Source organism: Meleagris gallopavo, chromosome 35 (assembly GCF_905368555.1).
Source record: "Meleagris gallopavo chromosome 35, MGAL_WU_HG_1.1, whole genome shotgun sequence".
Taxonomy (NCBI): domain Eukaryota; kingdom Metazoa; phylum Chordata; class Aves; order Galliformes; family Phasianidae; genus Meleagris; species Meleagris gallopavo.
In genome coordinates this window covers 206201-222007 of record NC_139439.1, presented here as the reverse complement: position 1 = coordinate 222007, position 15807 = coordinate 206201, and the positions used below count along the sequence as shown (strand labels likewise).

At 69.3% G+C, this 15807-nt stretch overlaps 4 protein-coding genes across 10 annotated transcripts in view; 2 read left to right on the top strand and 2 right to left on the bottom strand.

The window, feature by feature from the left end:
• Positions 1-65: 65 nt before the first annotated feature.
• LOC146542044 (uncharacterized) lies at positions 66-2151 on the top strand. Its single transcript, XM_085215028.1, has 3 exons — positions 66-1242; positions 1558-1682; positions 1756-2151. Exons 1-3 carry the CDS (start codon positions 118-120, stop codon positions 1805-1807), a joined length of 1302 nt encoding a protein of 433 aa, XP_085071154.1. The 5' UTR covers positions 66-117; the 3' UTR covers positions 1808-2151.
• Positions 2152-2517: 366 nt separating this feature from the next.
• Positions 2518-4522, bottom strand: LOC146542043 (interleukin-12 subunit beta-like). The gene is made up of 6 exons (XM_085215027.1): positions 4453-4522; positions 4044-4265; positions 3602-3710; positions 3355-3536; positions 3103-3251; positions 2518-2746 (listed from the first exon to the last, which is right to left on the bottom strand). Exons 1-6 carry the CDS (start codon positions 4520-4522, stop codon positions 2588-2590), a joined length of 891 nt encoding a protein of 296 aa, XP_085071153.1. The 3' UTR covers positions 2518-2587.
• A 1790-nt stretch (positions 4523-6312) lies between these two features.
• On the bottom strand, positions 6313-13394 carry DQX1 (DEAQ-box RNA dependent ATPase 1). The gene is given in 13 exon segments (XM_085215002.1): positions 6313-6734; positions 6737-6876; positions 7111-7301; positions 7386-7576; positions 7776-7901; positions 7996-8187; positions 8336-8494; positions 8594-8693; positions 8892-9131; positions 9415-9790; positions 9991-10184; positions 11875-12166; positions 13248-13394. Coding segments are annotated over 12 exon segments (2229 nt in total). The 5' UTR covers positions 12157-12166; positions 13248-13394; the 3' UTR covers positions 6313-6696.
• The window catches only part of LOC100541844 (dedicator of cytokinesis protein 2-like), a 52738-nt gene continuing 50229 nt past the window's right edge, over positions 13299-15807 (top strand). For 2 of the 7 annotated variants that reach the window (XM_085214969.1, XM_085214968.1), the window contains exon 1: positions 14891-15084. In XM_085214969.1, coding sequence (XP_085071095.1) covers positions 15042-15084 — 43 coding nt within the window. In that variant the 5' untranslated portion in view covers positions 14891-15041. Of the gene's footprint in view, positions 13851-13914; positions 14286-14890; positions 15085-15807 lie in introns of those variants that run through there. The other 5 variants (XM_085214964.1, XM_085214965.1, XR_014880753.1 and 2 more) reach the window with 5 other exon arrangements.

The following is a 15807-nucleotide window of genomic DNA, read 5'->3' as shown; positions in this document are numbered from 1 at the left end:
GGGAGGGCAGACCTGGGGGTGGCATCCCCCTGGACTCACACGTTCCCGGTACTGGAAACTCACTGCTGCCCCCGTTCGTTGTGGGGCAGCGTCCGTCACGAGCATCGTCTCATCCGGATGAGTCAGAGTTCATCAGCTTTGGCTTCCAGCCGGTGGGTCCCATCGCTGGCTCAGCATTCCCTGCACACCGGACAGATGGAGTTTGTTGGCCACACGGGGGGGGCTCCCGGCGCTCCCGGCCCCCGTCTGCAGCTCTGGGCCTGGACGATGGGCACAGGGTCCCCCCACGTGGCGGTGGGTGGCAGCAGCCCCCCCAAGAAGCTGCTCCCGGGGCCACCTCTGCCTCCTCCCCTCTCTGTGTCTCAGCGTGGGGCTGAACTTTTGGTCTGGCACAATGCGGACAACGCGGGCAGTGGCTCTTCTGGGTCACCCAGTGAACTTCCACCCCCCCCCGTGTGTCCCAGCAGCGGGGTGCAGCCAGGCCAGGACTCGAGCAACGCAGGGCTGGGCCATGGGACCCTCCCAGCCAGCTCCAGCCGGGGTCCCCCTGCTAACGGGGCCTCAGCCCCGACCCCGACCCTAATCGTGACCCCGATTTTGACCTTGACCTCCTCGCTGACCCCAACCCGGCCCCGGTTCGTGGTGCTGCCGGGACGCGACGGGGCGCACCGGCACCGCCCCGGGAACGGAGGTCGCGCACAGGCACTCGCGGGGACCGCGGGGACCGCTGCCCGAACCGCGACCCTTCGGGGCGTACCGGGAGCCTGCGGTGCCTGCGGGAGCTGCCCGCCCCCGTCGGTTCTCGCAGCTCATTGGGTTACGGACCGGGGGGGCGGGCGGCGTCCCGCCGCTCCCGTAACGCTCCCGGGAGGGGGCGGGGCCGCCGGTGCCGTTTCCCGACGGCGGGATTGGCTGCGGCTCCGTGACGCGGCCCGTCGGACCGGGAGGGGGGAGCCGCCGCCGCCGCGCCGCCGCAGAGCCGCCGGGATGAGCGCGGGCGGCCCCGGCGGGGGGGAGGACGGCCCGGGGGGCTGCGCGCTGGGCTGGTCCGGGCCCCGCTGTTCTCCCCGCTCCCGGGGCGGCGAGGCCGTGCTCCGCGCCCGAGCGGAGGCTGCGGGGTACCGGCGGCTGCTCCGCGCCCGCGCGGCGGAGGTGGAGGCGCTGCGCGGGGCCGTGGGAGCGCTGCATCGGCAGCTGGAGGGGCTCCGCGACCGGCGCAGCGGGGAGCTCGCCAAGTATCAGGTAATGCGGGGGGTGTTGGGGTACTCGGGGGGGGGGGCGGGAGGTGTGAGCCGGGGTGTGGTGCGCGATGGGGCTGGAACGGCGGGTCCCGGCGGCGTGGGGCCTCAGGGGGAGGGGAGCGGACGCGTGGGTTGGGGGGAGATGAGTGCGGGGACTGGGGGCGCCTCGTTATGGGGGCGCGGAGTCTGGATGTGGGGAGCGCTACCGCGGGGGTGCAGCCGCAGCTGGGGGACAACGGCGGCCGGGGGGCGGCTGGGGCGGGGGTCGCGGGGTCCGGGTCGGGGTGCCGGGTTGGCGCTGACGGCCCGACCGCAGGAGCGGGTGGCGGAGCTGGAGCGGCAGATCGGCGAAGCGGAGCAGGAGATGGCGCGGTGCCTCCGGGAGTACCCCGCGCTGCTGCGGCTGCGGATGGCGCTGGACGCGGAGATCGCCGCGTATCGGTACGGGGAGGGGGCGCGGGCGGGGGTGGGGCACGCGGCGGTCGCGGGGCTCAGCGGAACCCCTTTCTTGCAGGGAGATGCTGGAAGGGGAGGAGCTGCGCCTGGGTGCCGTGGTACCGCCGTGACGGGGCGCCCATCCCTTCGCTGAGGACCGGGGACCCGCCGGGATCCCCCCGGCTCCCGGCACCGGGCTGCTGCTCTGCGGGGCCCTCTGTGCCCCCCCGCCCCTCTGGAGCGCCCTCCTCTCCCGAGCCACGGGACCCCCGGACTCCTGAACCCGGGCCTTCCGGACCCCTTTGCCACCGGAGCCCTGGGCTCCGCAGACGCCCCCGGGAGGCCCCCACACCCCAGCAGAGCAGCGCCCCGGGCCGCACGCTCTCACCAGCCTCTCCAGAGCGGCAGCAGGGCTGCAGTCCCGGCCCCGGCCCACGCGGGAGCACCTCAATAAACGCCCCGTGGCATTACCCAGCGCCCAGCGCTCCGTGTGATGGGGCGGCGACCCCGGCAACTCCGTGTGTGCGGGGCTGCGGCTGAGGCCGTGCCCGGCGCTGCTCCAGGCTGCGTGGTCTGTGGGCCATTTCCTGCCAAGGAGGCCTGGCTGCGGGGTCTGTGCTCGTTCCCACCCGCTGCAGCCCCCAGCAGGAGCTGCCGGCTGGATGTCCTGCAGGATGCTGGGGGAGTGGCAAAGCGGGGGTGGGAGCTATAGGGCCCAGAGCCCTGCTCCCCCACACAGCCCGACTGGGGTTTTTCACAGAAAAGCCAAGCTCAGCTCTTTTACAGAGGTTAAAAAAAAACACTTTAATGTAACAGAAGTGGATGGGAATGTTGGCCCTGGGCGGCTCTGGATGCTTCACCCTGGGGGTGCTGCCCCTCAACCCCACACACCCCTGAGGGCTGTGCGCCCCTCAGCCCCGCTGCAGCCAGGCTGCATCCATCTCCCACCATCCGCTCCAGGGGCTCCAGGAGGTGTTGGTGTAGCTGTAGGGGTCCTGGCAGCTGATGCGCACCCGCCGCACGCGCTGCTGCAGGCTCATCTTCTCCTTGCCCTCCACGAAAGCGTCAACCTGCAACGGGAGGTTTGGTCACGGCCTGGGGAGGGGCACTGGGACCACCGGAGGAGGTGGAGGCGCAGCGCCTGAAGCTGGGGGCACAGCAGTCGGGGGCTGCGGTTCTTCCCCATCCCAGGCAATGATGCTGCCCCACTTGGGCAGTGCTGGGGGGAAGCAGAGGTGACAGCTGGGAGTGACAATTTCCTAACCCCCTCCCCCCACCTCCCGGGGTCACTGAGCACTGCTCCTAACGATGCTGCTGTGCTGAGGGAGAGGCCAGGAGGAGGTTTTGGTAGCGTGGGCAGAGGGAGGCTGAGTGCACAGCGGTGCGGGTGGGGGGCAGTGGGGGTGCGGGCGGCCTGCCCCGTTACCTTGGTGCCGTTGGGGAGCTCGTACTGCAGCCAGTAGAGGAGGGCGAAGTAGGACTTGGGGAGCGGCCAGGAGGCCGGGGGGGCCCAGGCCAGGTGGAGCCGCCCCTCCTGGAGGTGCGCAGTCAGCGCCTGCGGGGGGTCGGGCCGCACTGCGGGCAGCAGAGCACAGCGGGGCTCAGCATGGGGCTGCGTCCCGCTGGGGTTCCCAGCACCCCGACCCCCACCCTGGGGACATCTGTGGGCTGAGCTCACCGATATCACGGATGAAGAAGTGGACGGAGAAGTTGAGGAAGGAGGTGTCCGAGATCCCCTCGAAGCGCAGCCGCAGCGGGCGCAGCTCCTCTGCGAAGGGGCAGAAGGAGGGGTCCGTGAAGTTGGCGCTGAACCGCCCGCCGTGCCCGGCTGCTGGCACCCAGTCCCCGACGGAGCCGTCGCTGTGCAGGAAGGCAATGTGAGCGTGGGGAGCCCGCGGGGCCGGGCTGGGGGCTGTGATACCCACCTGTGTGTGAGGCGGGCGCGGAAGACAGCAGAGCGGGGCCCCGTCCAGGAGCAGCGGAAGGAGCCGCGGTAGGAGTCAGCCTGGCAGGAGGCGTTCCTGCCCTCCTCTCCTGACAGGACCGGGGACAAAGGGTTGGGGTCTGCGGGGCTGAGCTGTGCGCCCCTTCCCCAAACCGTCCCACGCAGCCCCGCCTGTGTGCATCCTCTGTCCTGCAGGCTGCAGCACGATCTTCCCCATAGCCGTACCGCGTGTCAGGCAGGTCCCCTGCCTGCCCCCACACTCGTTCCATCCATCCCCACCCTTCCCCATCACTCCACGTCTGTCTCCGCCCCGTCCCATTGCCCCACGTCTGCCCATCCTGCCCAACATCGCACATCCCTCCCCACCCCTCTCTCCTGTCCCCGTGCCCCCGTCGTCCCACATCCCCCGCTGCCCCAGGTACCGCTGTCCCCGACCACCACGTAGGTGCTGTCCAGCAGGACGCCGCCAGCCCAGCAGCTGTAGTTGCCGGTGGCCGGCAGGTCCAAGCCGAGGATGGTGAGAGTCTGCCCCTCGGCCACAAGCTCAGCCATGGGCTCCGGCTCCCCGTTCTGTGTCCAGGTCACCTGCACCTTCGAGGTGTTGCATTTCACCACCACGTCCTTGTTCAGGTTCCCCACCAGAACTGGAGACGAAGTGCAGAGGCTGCGGTCAGTCTGTCACCTGCGCTGTGGTGGGGCTGGGTGCCCCCCGCCCCAGGTGTACGATCCACCCGCGGCCCCCAGCCTGCTCCATCACCCCCTATCCACTCCCCATCCCTCCCTGCACCGAGTGTCCCCCTCTGAAGCCCCCCCTGCCCCTCTTGCACTCACACTTTGGGGGGAAGGCGGTCAGGGCGTCCGTAAGGGCGATGCACAGCGCCAGGAGCACCGGGACCGGCATCTGTGGGGAGAGGGGCAGCGTGAGGGAACGCGGCGTCGGATCCCGGGAGGAGCGGTGCCGGGGCGCAGCGGGGGTGGGCAGAGCGAGAGGAGCCGGGGGCAGCGGCTGGGAAAGCACCGCTCGGTGGGCGGTGGGCGCAGCTCCCAGCCCTTCCCGGCACGGCCCCGGGCAGGGAGTGCCCGAGTGGGGCAGCACCTTTCCGGCTCCCCGTCGCCCCCCAGAGACCCCCCCCGCCTACCTCTGCGTGCGCTGCTCCTGCTGGTTCTGAGGGCCGGGAGCTGCCGTGTTTATATCGAGTCGCGACCCCGCGGGGCTGCCCCAAGGTGAAGGCAAACCGCAGCAGCATCACAGTTCTCAGAAGAGGAGAAAGCGGCGCAGGGCGGAGCTGAGGATCGGTACCCGCGATCGGCTCCAGCCCTGCCGGCCCCGGTGCGAGCCCTCTTGGAGCGGGGACACCGTGAGCACCACGCCGTGCCCTGGGCCGAGGGGCGGCGCGGGGCGTCCGGGGCGGTGCTGGAGCTCCTCCGGTCCCGGCTCCCAGCGAGTGTCCTCCAACACTGGGATCCATAGAGGAGGATTTTAGGGGGGGCACGTCCAGGGGAGCGGGGAAGGGATGGCAGAGCCTGCGGCAGTGCCCAGCTCGGGGGTGTGCACCCAGGCAGTGGCCTGGCGATGGCCCCAGCCAGCACTCGGGAGGGGGCAGGGTGCACCCCTGGGTGGGAGCATCCCCCATCCTGCCCTACTCCCCCCCACAAGTGATGGGGAGCCCTGTAGCTCAGGGTGAATTGTCCCCATTCTGAGAGCACAGGATGGAGGACAGGTTAGGAGCTGCCATCCCCAGCCAGGAGCAGGGACAGCTTTCACCACACAAATTGGCTCCAGCACTGAAAGGGAGGCAGACGTGGGGCAGGAACGGGGGTGGATGGAGACGAGGGGCAGCAGGTGGTGGAGATAGGGACGAGGGGCAGCAGCCCGGGCAGGGCATCTCTGCAAGTCCCCATCCTCCATCCTAGGGGCAGAGCAGTGTCAGACTGGGGAGGGCAGGGGACGTAGGCTATCCTCATCATTCCTGATCATGTACTTTCTGGGGTTCCTAGAAAGTGAGGGGGAAGTTCAGGCACTGATGTGGCTATGGGGACGCTCGGTCACCACCCTTCTGCTCAGCCTTCGAGGTGCTGTGATGGAAGACGGAATCCCTGGGCCCCTTCCTGGGAACAGCAGAGCCCCATGCGTGGGCCAGAGGCAGGCAGGGGGGCAGAGCCTGCCCGCTGCTGGGCCCCTCAGCCTTTGCTTGCCAGCCCCAAGCTCGGTCCTGAGAAGTGATGCAGGATTGGGACCTGCTGGGGGGCTGGAGAAGCCTCCGGGACAGGAAGGGGGACCTTGAGGACAGGGAAGGACTGCAGCAGCTCCCCCCAGAGCATCGCCCCATCCCTCCTGAGAGGGAGCAGGGAGCTGGAATAGGGAGCTGGCTGCCCGCCTCCCCCACCCACCGCAGCTTCCCCTTCACTTCTATAGAAAAAGAACTGTGGAGGGGAACATGTGATGTAAATGCCAGGGCTGCCCCTCGCCGACAGCAGCACGGTACCCAGAATTGGAGGCATGAGGTGAGCAAGAGCATCATGCATCACGCTTCCAGCCACAGGGCAGGGTGAGTGCTGGGCTCACAGAACGGACCTCGGGGACACACAGAAGCTGGTGGGGGGCCTCGGATGGCAGGGTGCCGGGGAGAGGTAACGAAGCCCACCCTGTCCTGCGCCCTTCGCAGCGCAAACACGACACAAAGCCAGGAGTAAAGGTCACAAAACTTTATACAGGAAAAATTCACAAGCGGCCCCATCGCTCCTGAGGAGCTGCCCCCTGATTTGGGGAGTGAGGCAGGCAGGGCCCGCCACCCCAGCCCTGCGCCCACGGCCCCGTCCAGCCTGGCCTTGAACCCCCCCCCCCGGGATGGGACATCCATCCACAACCGCTCCGGGCACCAATTCCAGCACCTCACCCCCTCTCAGGGAGAAGTGCACAGCTTCGTCCCCGAGGAAATCACCAGGGGCCGGTCCTGCAGCCGGCGGCAGGGCGGTCCCCGGGGGGTTCGGCCCTCGCAGCAGCGCGTGTCTCCGGGTCACCCCGCTGTCCCCAACCCGGGCAGCCCCGCGCCGGGCGGCTCCGGCGGCTCCCGCTCACTGCAGCGCGCAGACGTCCCGGTTCTCATCCTCCCCCCGGCCGCCTCCTCCAGCGGCTCGGCCGCCTCAGGGACGTCCTCTGCTGCCACCACCTTCTCCCGCAGCTCCGTGAGCAGATCGCGGCTCTCGCTGGGCGGCAGGTTGCTCAGGTAGTACTGCGGTGCCAGCTCCACCAGCCTGCGGGACGCAGGGACGGGGGATCAGGGAGGGGGGCTGGCCTCCGGGGTGGGAGCCGGGGGCCAGACGCCGTAGGGGCAACGCTGGGAGCAGCCTCCCACGAACGGGAACCCCTCGTGAACGGGAACGGCCCCCACCTGCCCCCCCCAGGCCAGGGTCTCCCCAGGGCTCCGCTGCGATGCAGGAGCTGCACGTGGGCGCAGCCCGGCGCCTCCCCGGCCCCCAGATCCTCACATTTGGGGCTGGATCTCCGACGCCACGCGGAGGCAGTTGTCCTGCGAGATGGTGAACTCGTGGTAGAGGACCCAGGGGGGCAGGCGCTGGGGGGGCTGTCGCAGCAGGTAGCAGCAGGCGGAGGGCAGGTGGGCCACGTGTTTGTGCGTCAGCATCACGTAGTTGCCGGAGCCATCGATGTCCCGGGCTACCTGGGGAGCGAGAGGGAGGCGAACGGCGCTGCCCGGCCGCGCCCCTCACCCCACGCACCGGGCCCCTCGCAGCCCCCAGCCCACCTTGAGGAAGTAGCCTGAGATGAGCGCCCTCTGGACGTTGAGCACGTTGGCGTCGGTGCCGAAGGCGGGGGGCGAGACGGGGAGCTCAATGCGCCGCATCACCTCCAGCAGCTCTGCCCGCACGATGCCGGCCAGGCGCAGCGCCTCGCTGCTCAGCGCGTGTTTGCGGCACCAGCCCTCATCCATGTTGTCTGCGGGGAGAGAGGGCTCAGCAAGTGCGGGACGGGGACCGCGTGAGAACCCCGCGTTGGGGCTGGGACCCCTCAGAGCCAGGCTGAGGCTCCGGGGTGCTGTGCCGAGCACGGGAGAAGCGAAGGAAGAAGCAAAGGAGCCGTGGGACGTGTGCGGGGGCTCCGCCTGGCCCCAGTCACGCCCCTGCCCGGCACTCACGCTGCTGGAAGGCATTGAAGATGTTGATGAGGGTGAAGTGGTCTCCGTCTGGGTGCAGCAGGGCCCGCCGGCGAGCGGTCACAGCCTCCTCCAGGCGTGCGGAAGGAGTCACAAAGCACGGGGGAGCTGGGGACGCACGGGGGAGGGCTCACGCACGGGGCCGCATCCCGGGGGCTGCATCGCGCCCCTGGCCGGCAGCAGAGCGGCCCCCGCCCCGTACCTGTGAGCATGGCAGCCAGGCTGACCATCTCGTCCACGCAGTCGAACTCGCAGGAGGCGATGAGCGCTTTGGCCAGCTGAGGGTCCAGGGGGAACTCGGACATGATGATCCCCACCTCTGACAGGTTCCCGTCATCATCCAGGGCAGCCAGGTAGTCCAGGTCCTCCAGCGCCTGCATCAGCGACTCGGGGGCTGGGGCGGGAGGTCAGACAGCTGACAGCGCCGCCGAGGGCAGGCGGCCCCGCCGCTGTGGACGCTTCCACCCCTTTCCAGAGGGAGCGCGGACCACAGCTGGCCCCAGCTCTCCTCCGCACCCCCCTGCACTCCGTCTCAGCCCCACCTGGCCTGTCAAGGAAGTCGCACTGGCCCATGTCAGCGATGTCCAGGCGCTTCAGCAGCAGCACGAGGCGGCTGAGGCTGGTCTCACTGACGTGGGGCGCGGGGCTGGGAGGCAGGCGCTGCTCATAGAAGGCCTCTGAGTACAGGCGCAGGCAGGTGCCTGTGGGAGGGGGGCTGTGAGCGGGGCAGGGCAGCACATCGCCCCGCTGGAGGCGCACGCCAGCACCCGTTGCTGCCCGTGTGCCCTGGGGGGACTCACCCCGGGGGCTGCCAGCAGCTCGCTGCATGCGTGACTCTGCCTGGCTCCTGCTGATGGGCCGCAGCACCTGGGACTCCGCACGGATCCGGGGGTTGTAGACCTGCAGGGTGAGCCACGGCAAGGGACCACAGGTGAGCCCCTGCCTACGCCAAAGCTCCCCCACCCCGACGGCGCAGAGCAGGGTCTGGGCTGTGTCCCCGGGCAGGCGATAGGATGAGCAGATGATCTTGAACCCAGACCCTCTTCCCACGCTCTCGGCTTGCCTCAGGGCAGAGCCAAGCTCCCCATCCCCACTCACACTGCGCAGCTCCAGCCCCGTGTCGATGACAAAGCCCACAGATCCCAGAGAGAAGGACGAGTCCCCGAGCCAGTGGGTGACGACGACCCGCCGCTCCCAGCTGCCTTCCTCCGGTGCCTCATACACCTTCTGTGCTGCACGGCCCACGCCGGGGTGCAGGGGCAGCACCAGCAGCGGGCCCAGCCCCGGGTTCAGCGCCACAGCTTCGGTCTGGATGGCCCTGCAGCACTCAGTGATCTCCTGCAGGAAGGATGGGGCCACGAGTGATGTCGCAGCAGTGACCGAAGGATCTCAGACCCTAAGGAGGGCTGTGCCCACCTGGCTGCCCTGGGGGAAGACCTTGGGCCCTTCCGTGCCCACAGCTGAGCTGCCCCGGCCCAGGGGACACCCCAAGCTCCCATCTCAGTCAGGGCTTCCCTAGGAACTACAGACAGGGAACCCCTCCAGCCCTCCTGCCCCCAGCCCCACGCCGGTGGCACAGGGATGCCCCAAATGCCCGAGGCGAGGGGTGCTGCAGCCCCACCTGCTCGCTGGCCAGGAAGAGGAGGACGTGGCCGGGCTCCTGCCGCCGGTGGATGTCCAGCACGGCCTGGCAGGCTGCCGCGACGCGGCCGTGGGCTGGGACATCCCTGTAGAGCAGCTGTGGGGACGGCCCCGCTCCGGGCACCCGCACCACGGGGGGATCCCCGCAGAAGGCGCGCAGTCGCTCCTCCATGGCCGGGGAGGTCACCACCACCACCTTCAGCTCTGGGCGCTGGTGCAGGACGTCCTTCAGCAGCCCCAGCAGCACATCCGTGGGCACCGTGCGCTCCTGGGCCTCGTCCAGCACCACCACCCCGTACTGCCGCAGCAGGGGGTCCGACGTCATCTCCCGCAGCAGCATCTCGTCCGAGCAGAACCTGCGCGGCCCGGGCCGGTCAGGGGGTGGCTGTGCCCCCAGACGTCCCCAGGGGAGCGTGCCTCTCCCACCCAGCACTCGCCCTGCCCGGCTCCCTTAATGAGGCCAGGGGGATTAAATGATTACGCCGCCGCCGGGGAGCTGAGCGGGATTAGAACGGCGCCGCCGGCACCGTGCGGCACGGGGCCCCCATCCCCGCACCTCAGGATGGTCTCCGCGGTGCAGCAGTCCTCGTGGGGGACGCAGTAGCCAACCTCGTGGCCCAGGTTCAGGTCCATCTCGTCGGCCACGCGCAGCGACAGGCTGAGGGCGGCCAGGCTGTGGGGCTGGGTGCAGGCCACCAGGCCATGCGCAAACTGCAGGGACAGGGCGTAGTCGGCGCACCACTGCGGGACCTGCGAGGGGACGGCGCCGGTCGGTGGCCTGGGAGCTCCACACCCATCAGTCAGGGCTCTGCACTGCACTGCAGCCCCGGTGCCGCAGGACCTCCTGCAGCGGCGCAGTGCAGGGGCACCCAGCACCTCTCACAGCCGCTCCTTCCCTGGTAATGCTGCACCTGAACCCGCCGCTGCCTTTGCAGGGAGCTGCACAGCCTCATCACCCTCTGCCCAGAGCTTTCTGCCTGATCCTTGCATTAAAGACACGGGACAACCACCCTCTCCATCTCTACCTCATCGCTTCTTACTCCCACTCAAGTCTTGGCTGCTCACTTCCTTCCTAGCAGGGAAATTATTCCTCCTCTCATCGCTCCCCATTGCCTGTTTCCACATGTTTCCAGGCCTGCTATGCTCAGTTTGTGACTGGAGAGTACGTGCCCCGGTCCATGTCAGATGGGGCTCCTCCGAACCAGCCCCTCACTCCCCTCCTGTAGCCAGACACGCCTGCCATCTAACTGCAACACAGCGGGCTCCTTGCCCACACCCTGCACCACGCAGTACCTGCAGGCGGGTGCCCTCGAGTGGCAGGGATCTGCCTCCAAAGCCACTTGCAGAGACGCACAACAGCTCTGCAGGGATCACAGCCCCCAGCCCTGTGCCTGGCTGTGCCCACAGCCCGACGGGGCCCCCTCGAATCACCGCTGTGCTCAGCTCAATGCCCCCTCATCATAAGGACTGGCACAGAGCACAGTCAGCCACAGAAACAGCAAAGGGACCGTTGTCCCAACAGCAAAGCCTGAGCACCAGCTCTTCCCCCTTTGGGCAGAACAGCAATCTGCAGTGTGCTGCACACCAAGGCAGGGGATCAGATGCTCCGTGTCAATCAGGTTGTGTCTCCCCATCTGCTGGAGGTGTGGTGGTTCCAGGACCCGCATGGTGCCCGCTCCTGAGGGCTGCCAAGCACTGTGTGAGGCCCCTAAAGGCTCCTCGCTGGGCTGTGCCTCACGCTGAACCTCAGCCGAGCGCTGCAGCACAGCTGCACCCAGTGGTTCAGAGCCCTGCAGCCAACACCCTGATAAACCCAGCGACCGGCAGCTGCTGAGCTTTGATCCAAACAGCAACCAGCCCCGTGGAGGCCCATGGTTACCCCTGCAGCTTCCAGGCGACACCTTCGCAGGTCAAAGTCTGCATGACGACATCCTCAGGTGTTGTGTCAGAGGAGCACAGCTGGGACGCGCTACCCCTGCTCCATGGGGAGGCCCGATCCTGGCACCGCGTGCCAGCTATCGCCCAGACTGCATCCCTGACCATCACACTGAGCCCAGCGAGAGTCCCAACCCTCTCCCAACACACACGTGGCAGTCCCTCCCCAGCTCATGCAGAGGCACTGCCTGAAGCCAGCACTCCTGCCCTGGCACATCCAGCGCTGCACTCAGTGCTGTTTGCCCGCCGCAGCGGGGCTGGCAATGCCACCCATGGGGCATCTGCTGCATCAAGGCCAAAGCAGAGCCCAGGGCTGCAGGATGCTCATGCAGCAACAGGACCAGTGTGTGGGAAGGCTGCTGCCCCAGCACAGGACGCGGCGTCTCCTGATAGCAGCACCACAGCTGCTCCATGTAGGAGGGACGGTGCCGCTGAGGGAGCACCACAGCACAGCACAGCCCTGTGCCCATCTCAGCAGCAGCACGGCCCCAGCCCTCCCGCTCACCTGTGTACTTTTGCCTGTGCCGGGGGGCCCAGACACCAACACGATGCCGCTGCTGCCCTCCAGGTGCTCCATGAAGCTGTACTTGGTGGTCCACACAGGCAGCTCCCGGCGCTGCCGCAGCAGCTCGTAGTAACGTGAGGAGAAGGGCAGGCCATCGTACGGATTCACCTCCAGGTCCCCGTCACAGCCCAGGGCTGGGTCCTCATCCTCCTCCTCGTCCTCCAGCACCGAACCGGTGCCGTTCTGCCGGGGCGGGGAGCTCGAGTCCCCGCCGGTGGCCATGGCGCCTCCACTGCAAGGAGCAGGTGGGAGGTGGCACGGGGACACCCTGATGCCTGCAGGGTGTGGGGACAGCGGGAACAGGCTGGGGCTGAGCCATCCTCAATGGGACGCGAGGGGTGGAAGGGCCCGGGACAGCGACCGGAACGGCCTGGGTACGGGGACAGACGGGGCCAAGCTGGACAGAGGGGGGCAGGGGCACGTGGGGATTGGGGCACACGGGATGGGGGCACACGGAATGGGGCACACGGGATGGGGACACAACGGATGGGGCACACGGGATGGGGGCACACAGGATGGGGGCACACGGGATGGGGGCACAATGGATGGGGCACACGGGATGGGGGCACACGGGATGGGGCACACGGGATGGGGCACACGGGATGGGGACACAACGGATGGGGCACACGGGATGGGGGCACACGGGATGGGGGCACACGGGATGGGGGCACAATGGATGGGGCACACGGGATGGGGGCACACGGGATGGGGGCACAATGGATGGGGCACACGGGATGGGGGCACACGGGATGGGGGCACAATGGATGGGGCACACGGGATGGGGGCACACGGGATGGGGGCACAATGGATGGGGCACACGGGATGGGGGCACACGGGATGGGGGCACACGGGATGGGGGCACACGGGATGGGGGCACAATGGATGGGGCACACGGGATGGGGGCACACGGGATGGGGGCACAATGGATGGGGCACACGGGATGGGGGCACACGGGATGGGGGCACACACGGGATGGGGGCACACGGGATGGGGGCACAATGGATGGGGCACACGGGATGGGGGCACAATGGATGGGGGCACACGGGATGGGGGCACAATGGATGGGGCACACGGGATGGGGGCACACGGGATGGGGGCACACGGGATGGGGGCACACGGGGGCGGAGGGCTGAGGAGCTCAGGCCGGGCCAAGCGACCCGGAGCGCAGTGCACGAATGAGGCCGGGGACAGCCGGGGGTCACCGGACCGCACCGGAGGGGGACGTGGGCAGCGGGTCGGCCCAAAGCGAAGGGGGCACCGCGGGTCCGTTCGGTTCCGGTTCCGGTTCCGGTTCCGGCCCGGCCGCCGCTCACCTGCGCGCGCCGCCGCCACCTCGGCCCTGCCTGGAGCGGGCGTCAGGTGACCGCGGCGTCGTCACGTGGCCTTCGGCAGCCGCCAATCAGCGCCGCCCCTGCCGCCCGGCGGCGCGCGGCCCGTCGCTATGGGCGGCGTCTGCGTGGCAACGGGCGGCTCCGGGGTGGGCCGAGCGGGCCCGGGGCGGGCGGCCCGCATGGAGCGTGGGGCGCGGCGAGAGCCTGACGCGTCTCAGCCGGCACCGCTCCGGTTCGCCCTCGGCCCACGGCTCCCGGCCGCTCGGGGCCGCCAGGTGGGGCTGCGGGGCGGCCCGTCCCCTCCGAGCGGCGGCCGTGGGAACGGCTCGGCCCGGCCGTGCTCGTTTGTAGCGCGGTTCGCCCACGAGCCGTCGGGTTTTATTGCGATTAAAAGCCAAAGGTGTTTAGAGCCGCTCTCGTTCCGCTCGGCCGCGCCGTACGAAGGCGCCGAGTGTTTCGTGGCGAATCTGCGGATGCGTTTCGTGCCGCAGCGGGCGGCGCCGAGCGGCGGGGCGAGGCGAGAGCGGGGCTCCGAACGGCCGGGATGGCGGGAACCGGGGGGCGCCGCGCTCGGAGCGGAACGGGGTGCGGGGAGCGGGGAGCGCGGCGTTGGGTCGGCCGGGCGCCGCCGGCCTGTGGGGCGCCGCCTGCTGGCTGGGAAACCCTGGGTGCGGCCGGAGGGCAACGCGGAGCCGTCGGGGGGCTGGTGGGCAGGGACGGGCGGTGATGGATTGTCCCACTCCGCTCCGCTCTTGTCCGTCCGTCTGCAGCACTGCAACCAGGTCTGGAGCCTTCAGTACAGGAGGGACAGGAGCTGTTGGAGAGGGTGCAGAGGAGCCACAAAGATGAGCAGGGCTGCAGCACCTCCCCACAAAGCCAGGCTGAGGGAGCTGGGCTGTTCAGCATGGAGAAGAGAAGCTGCGGGGTGACCTCAGTGCAGCCTGCGGGACCTCAAGGGAGCCTGCAGACGGGAGGGGATCAGCTCTTGGAAAGGGGAGAAACAGCAGGAATGGTTGGAAGGTGAGGGAGGGCAGATTTCAGTTGGGTGTCAGGGGAAGTTGTTTGCTGTGAGAGTGGGGAGGTGCTGAACAGCTGCCCAGAGAGGCTGTGGATCCCCGTCCATCCCTGGAGGTGTTCGAGGCCAGCAAGGATGGGGCCCTGGGCAGCCTGGGCTGCTGTGAGATGTGCAGGTTGGTGGCCCTGTGTGTGGGGGGGGTTGGAGCTTCATCATCCCTGAGGTCCCTTCCAACCCGGGCCGTTCTGTGGTTCTGTGAGCTCCCCGCAAGTGGGGAGCCGGGCAATCGGGCACCGCGAGCGGAAGGCAGGCGGCGGTGCTGAGCTGTTGCTTCCCTGACCGCTGGGTGCTGCAGCAGAGCAGCGCTGGGCTCGGTGCTGCAGGGCTCCGCGCGGCGCTGCGCTGAGCTTCGGGGGCGGGTTGGCCGCAGCCGGGGGTGCTCGCCGGGGCCCGGGCTCCGGCCCGCCGTCCCCGCTCCGGGCACCGCGGCGTCGCTGGGGTCGGGCGGCTCCGTCGTGCCCCTGGGGAGCGCCGGCAACCACGCGGCTCGAGTCCTGGCGGAGGCGACGCGGGAGCGCCGCGCTCGGCCGTCGTTGCCCGGTGGGTGCTGGGCTGCGGTTGGGCCCCGCGGCGCCCGGCTGGGTGTTGAGGAAGCGGAGGTTTGCACGGGCCGGTGGGGTGCACGTGACCCGGGGAGCGAGGCAGGAGGAACTGCCAGCGCCCCACGCAGCGCCTCGGGTCCCCGTGCTGCACGGCTGGCCATGGCCCCCTGGCCGCCCACCAAGGAGGAGAAGTATGGCGTGGGTGAGTGGGGCCTTCGTGGCTGAGCAGGGAGCCGCGGGCTGCGGGCTGAGCAGTGCTGGGGCGGCGCGGTGGCGATGCTCGGTAGTGAGTTGGGGGCCGGGTCCCCACGGCGCTGCCGCTGCTTTCGGAAGGTCAGGGGCCGCGGGATCAAACGTGGAGTGGAAGGGGGCTGCAGGGCTGGTGATGGGATGGGCCGGGAGTCACGGAGCCGGGGGCCGAGCACCGGGGCAGTGTTGGGGCTGCGCCTTTCCGAGGCTTGGTGCAGGATCTGTCCTCCCCTCTGTGCTGGGATTTGGGCTCAGCCTGGATGTTGAAGCCCGTTTGGCTCCAGGGCTCTTCGGCTCCTCAGTGACCCGTGCCGTGGACTGTGCTCATTTCTGATCTGCCTGTGGGGAGGTGCCTGTGCAGCCCAGAGCCAGCCCTGCCATTTGCCCCCGGGCCAACTTGGGGCTCTGCTCCCAGTCGCTGCTCCTGGTCCCTGCAGCGGCTGTGGCAGAGCCCTGGCAGCCTCAATCCCTGCCCTGGCCCCACTCAGCCTCCCTGCAGCACCCTGAGGAACTTCTCTTTACACCACTCCTGCCCTCCCTGCTCTGTGCCTCTTCCCCTTTCTGGAGGGGCCGTTTCCCAAGCCCCTGCCCTGTGCTGTGGGGGGGTCTGACAGGGACCCCCTGGGCTTCCCTGTAGGGAGCCTGACGCCTGGCAGGGAGGCGAACAGGACTGAGG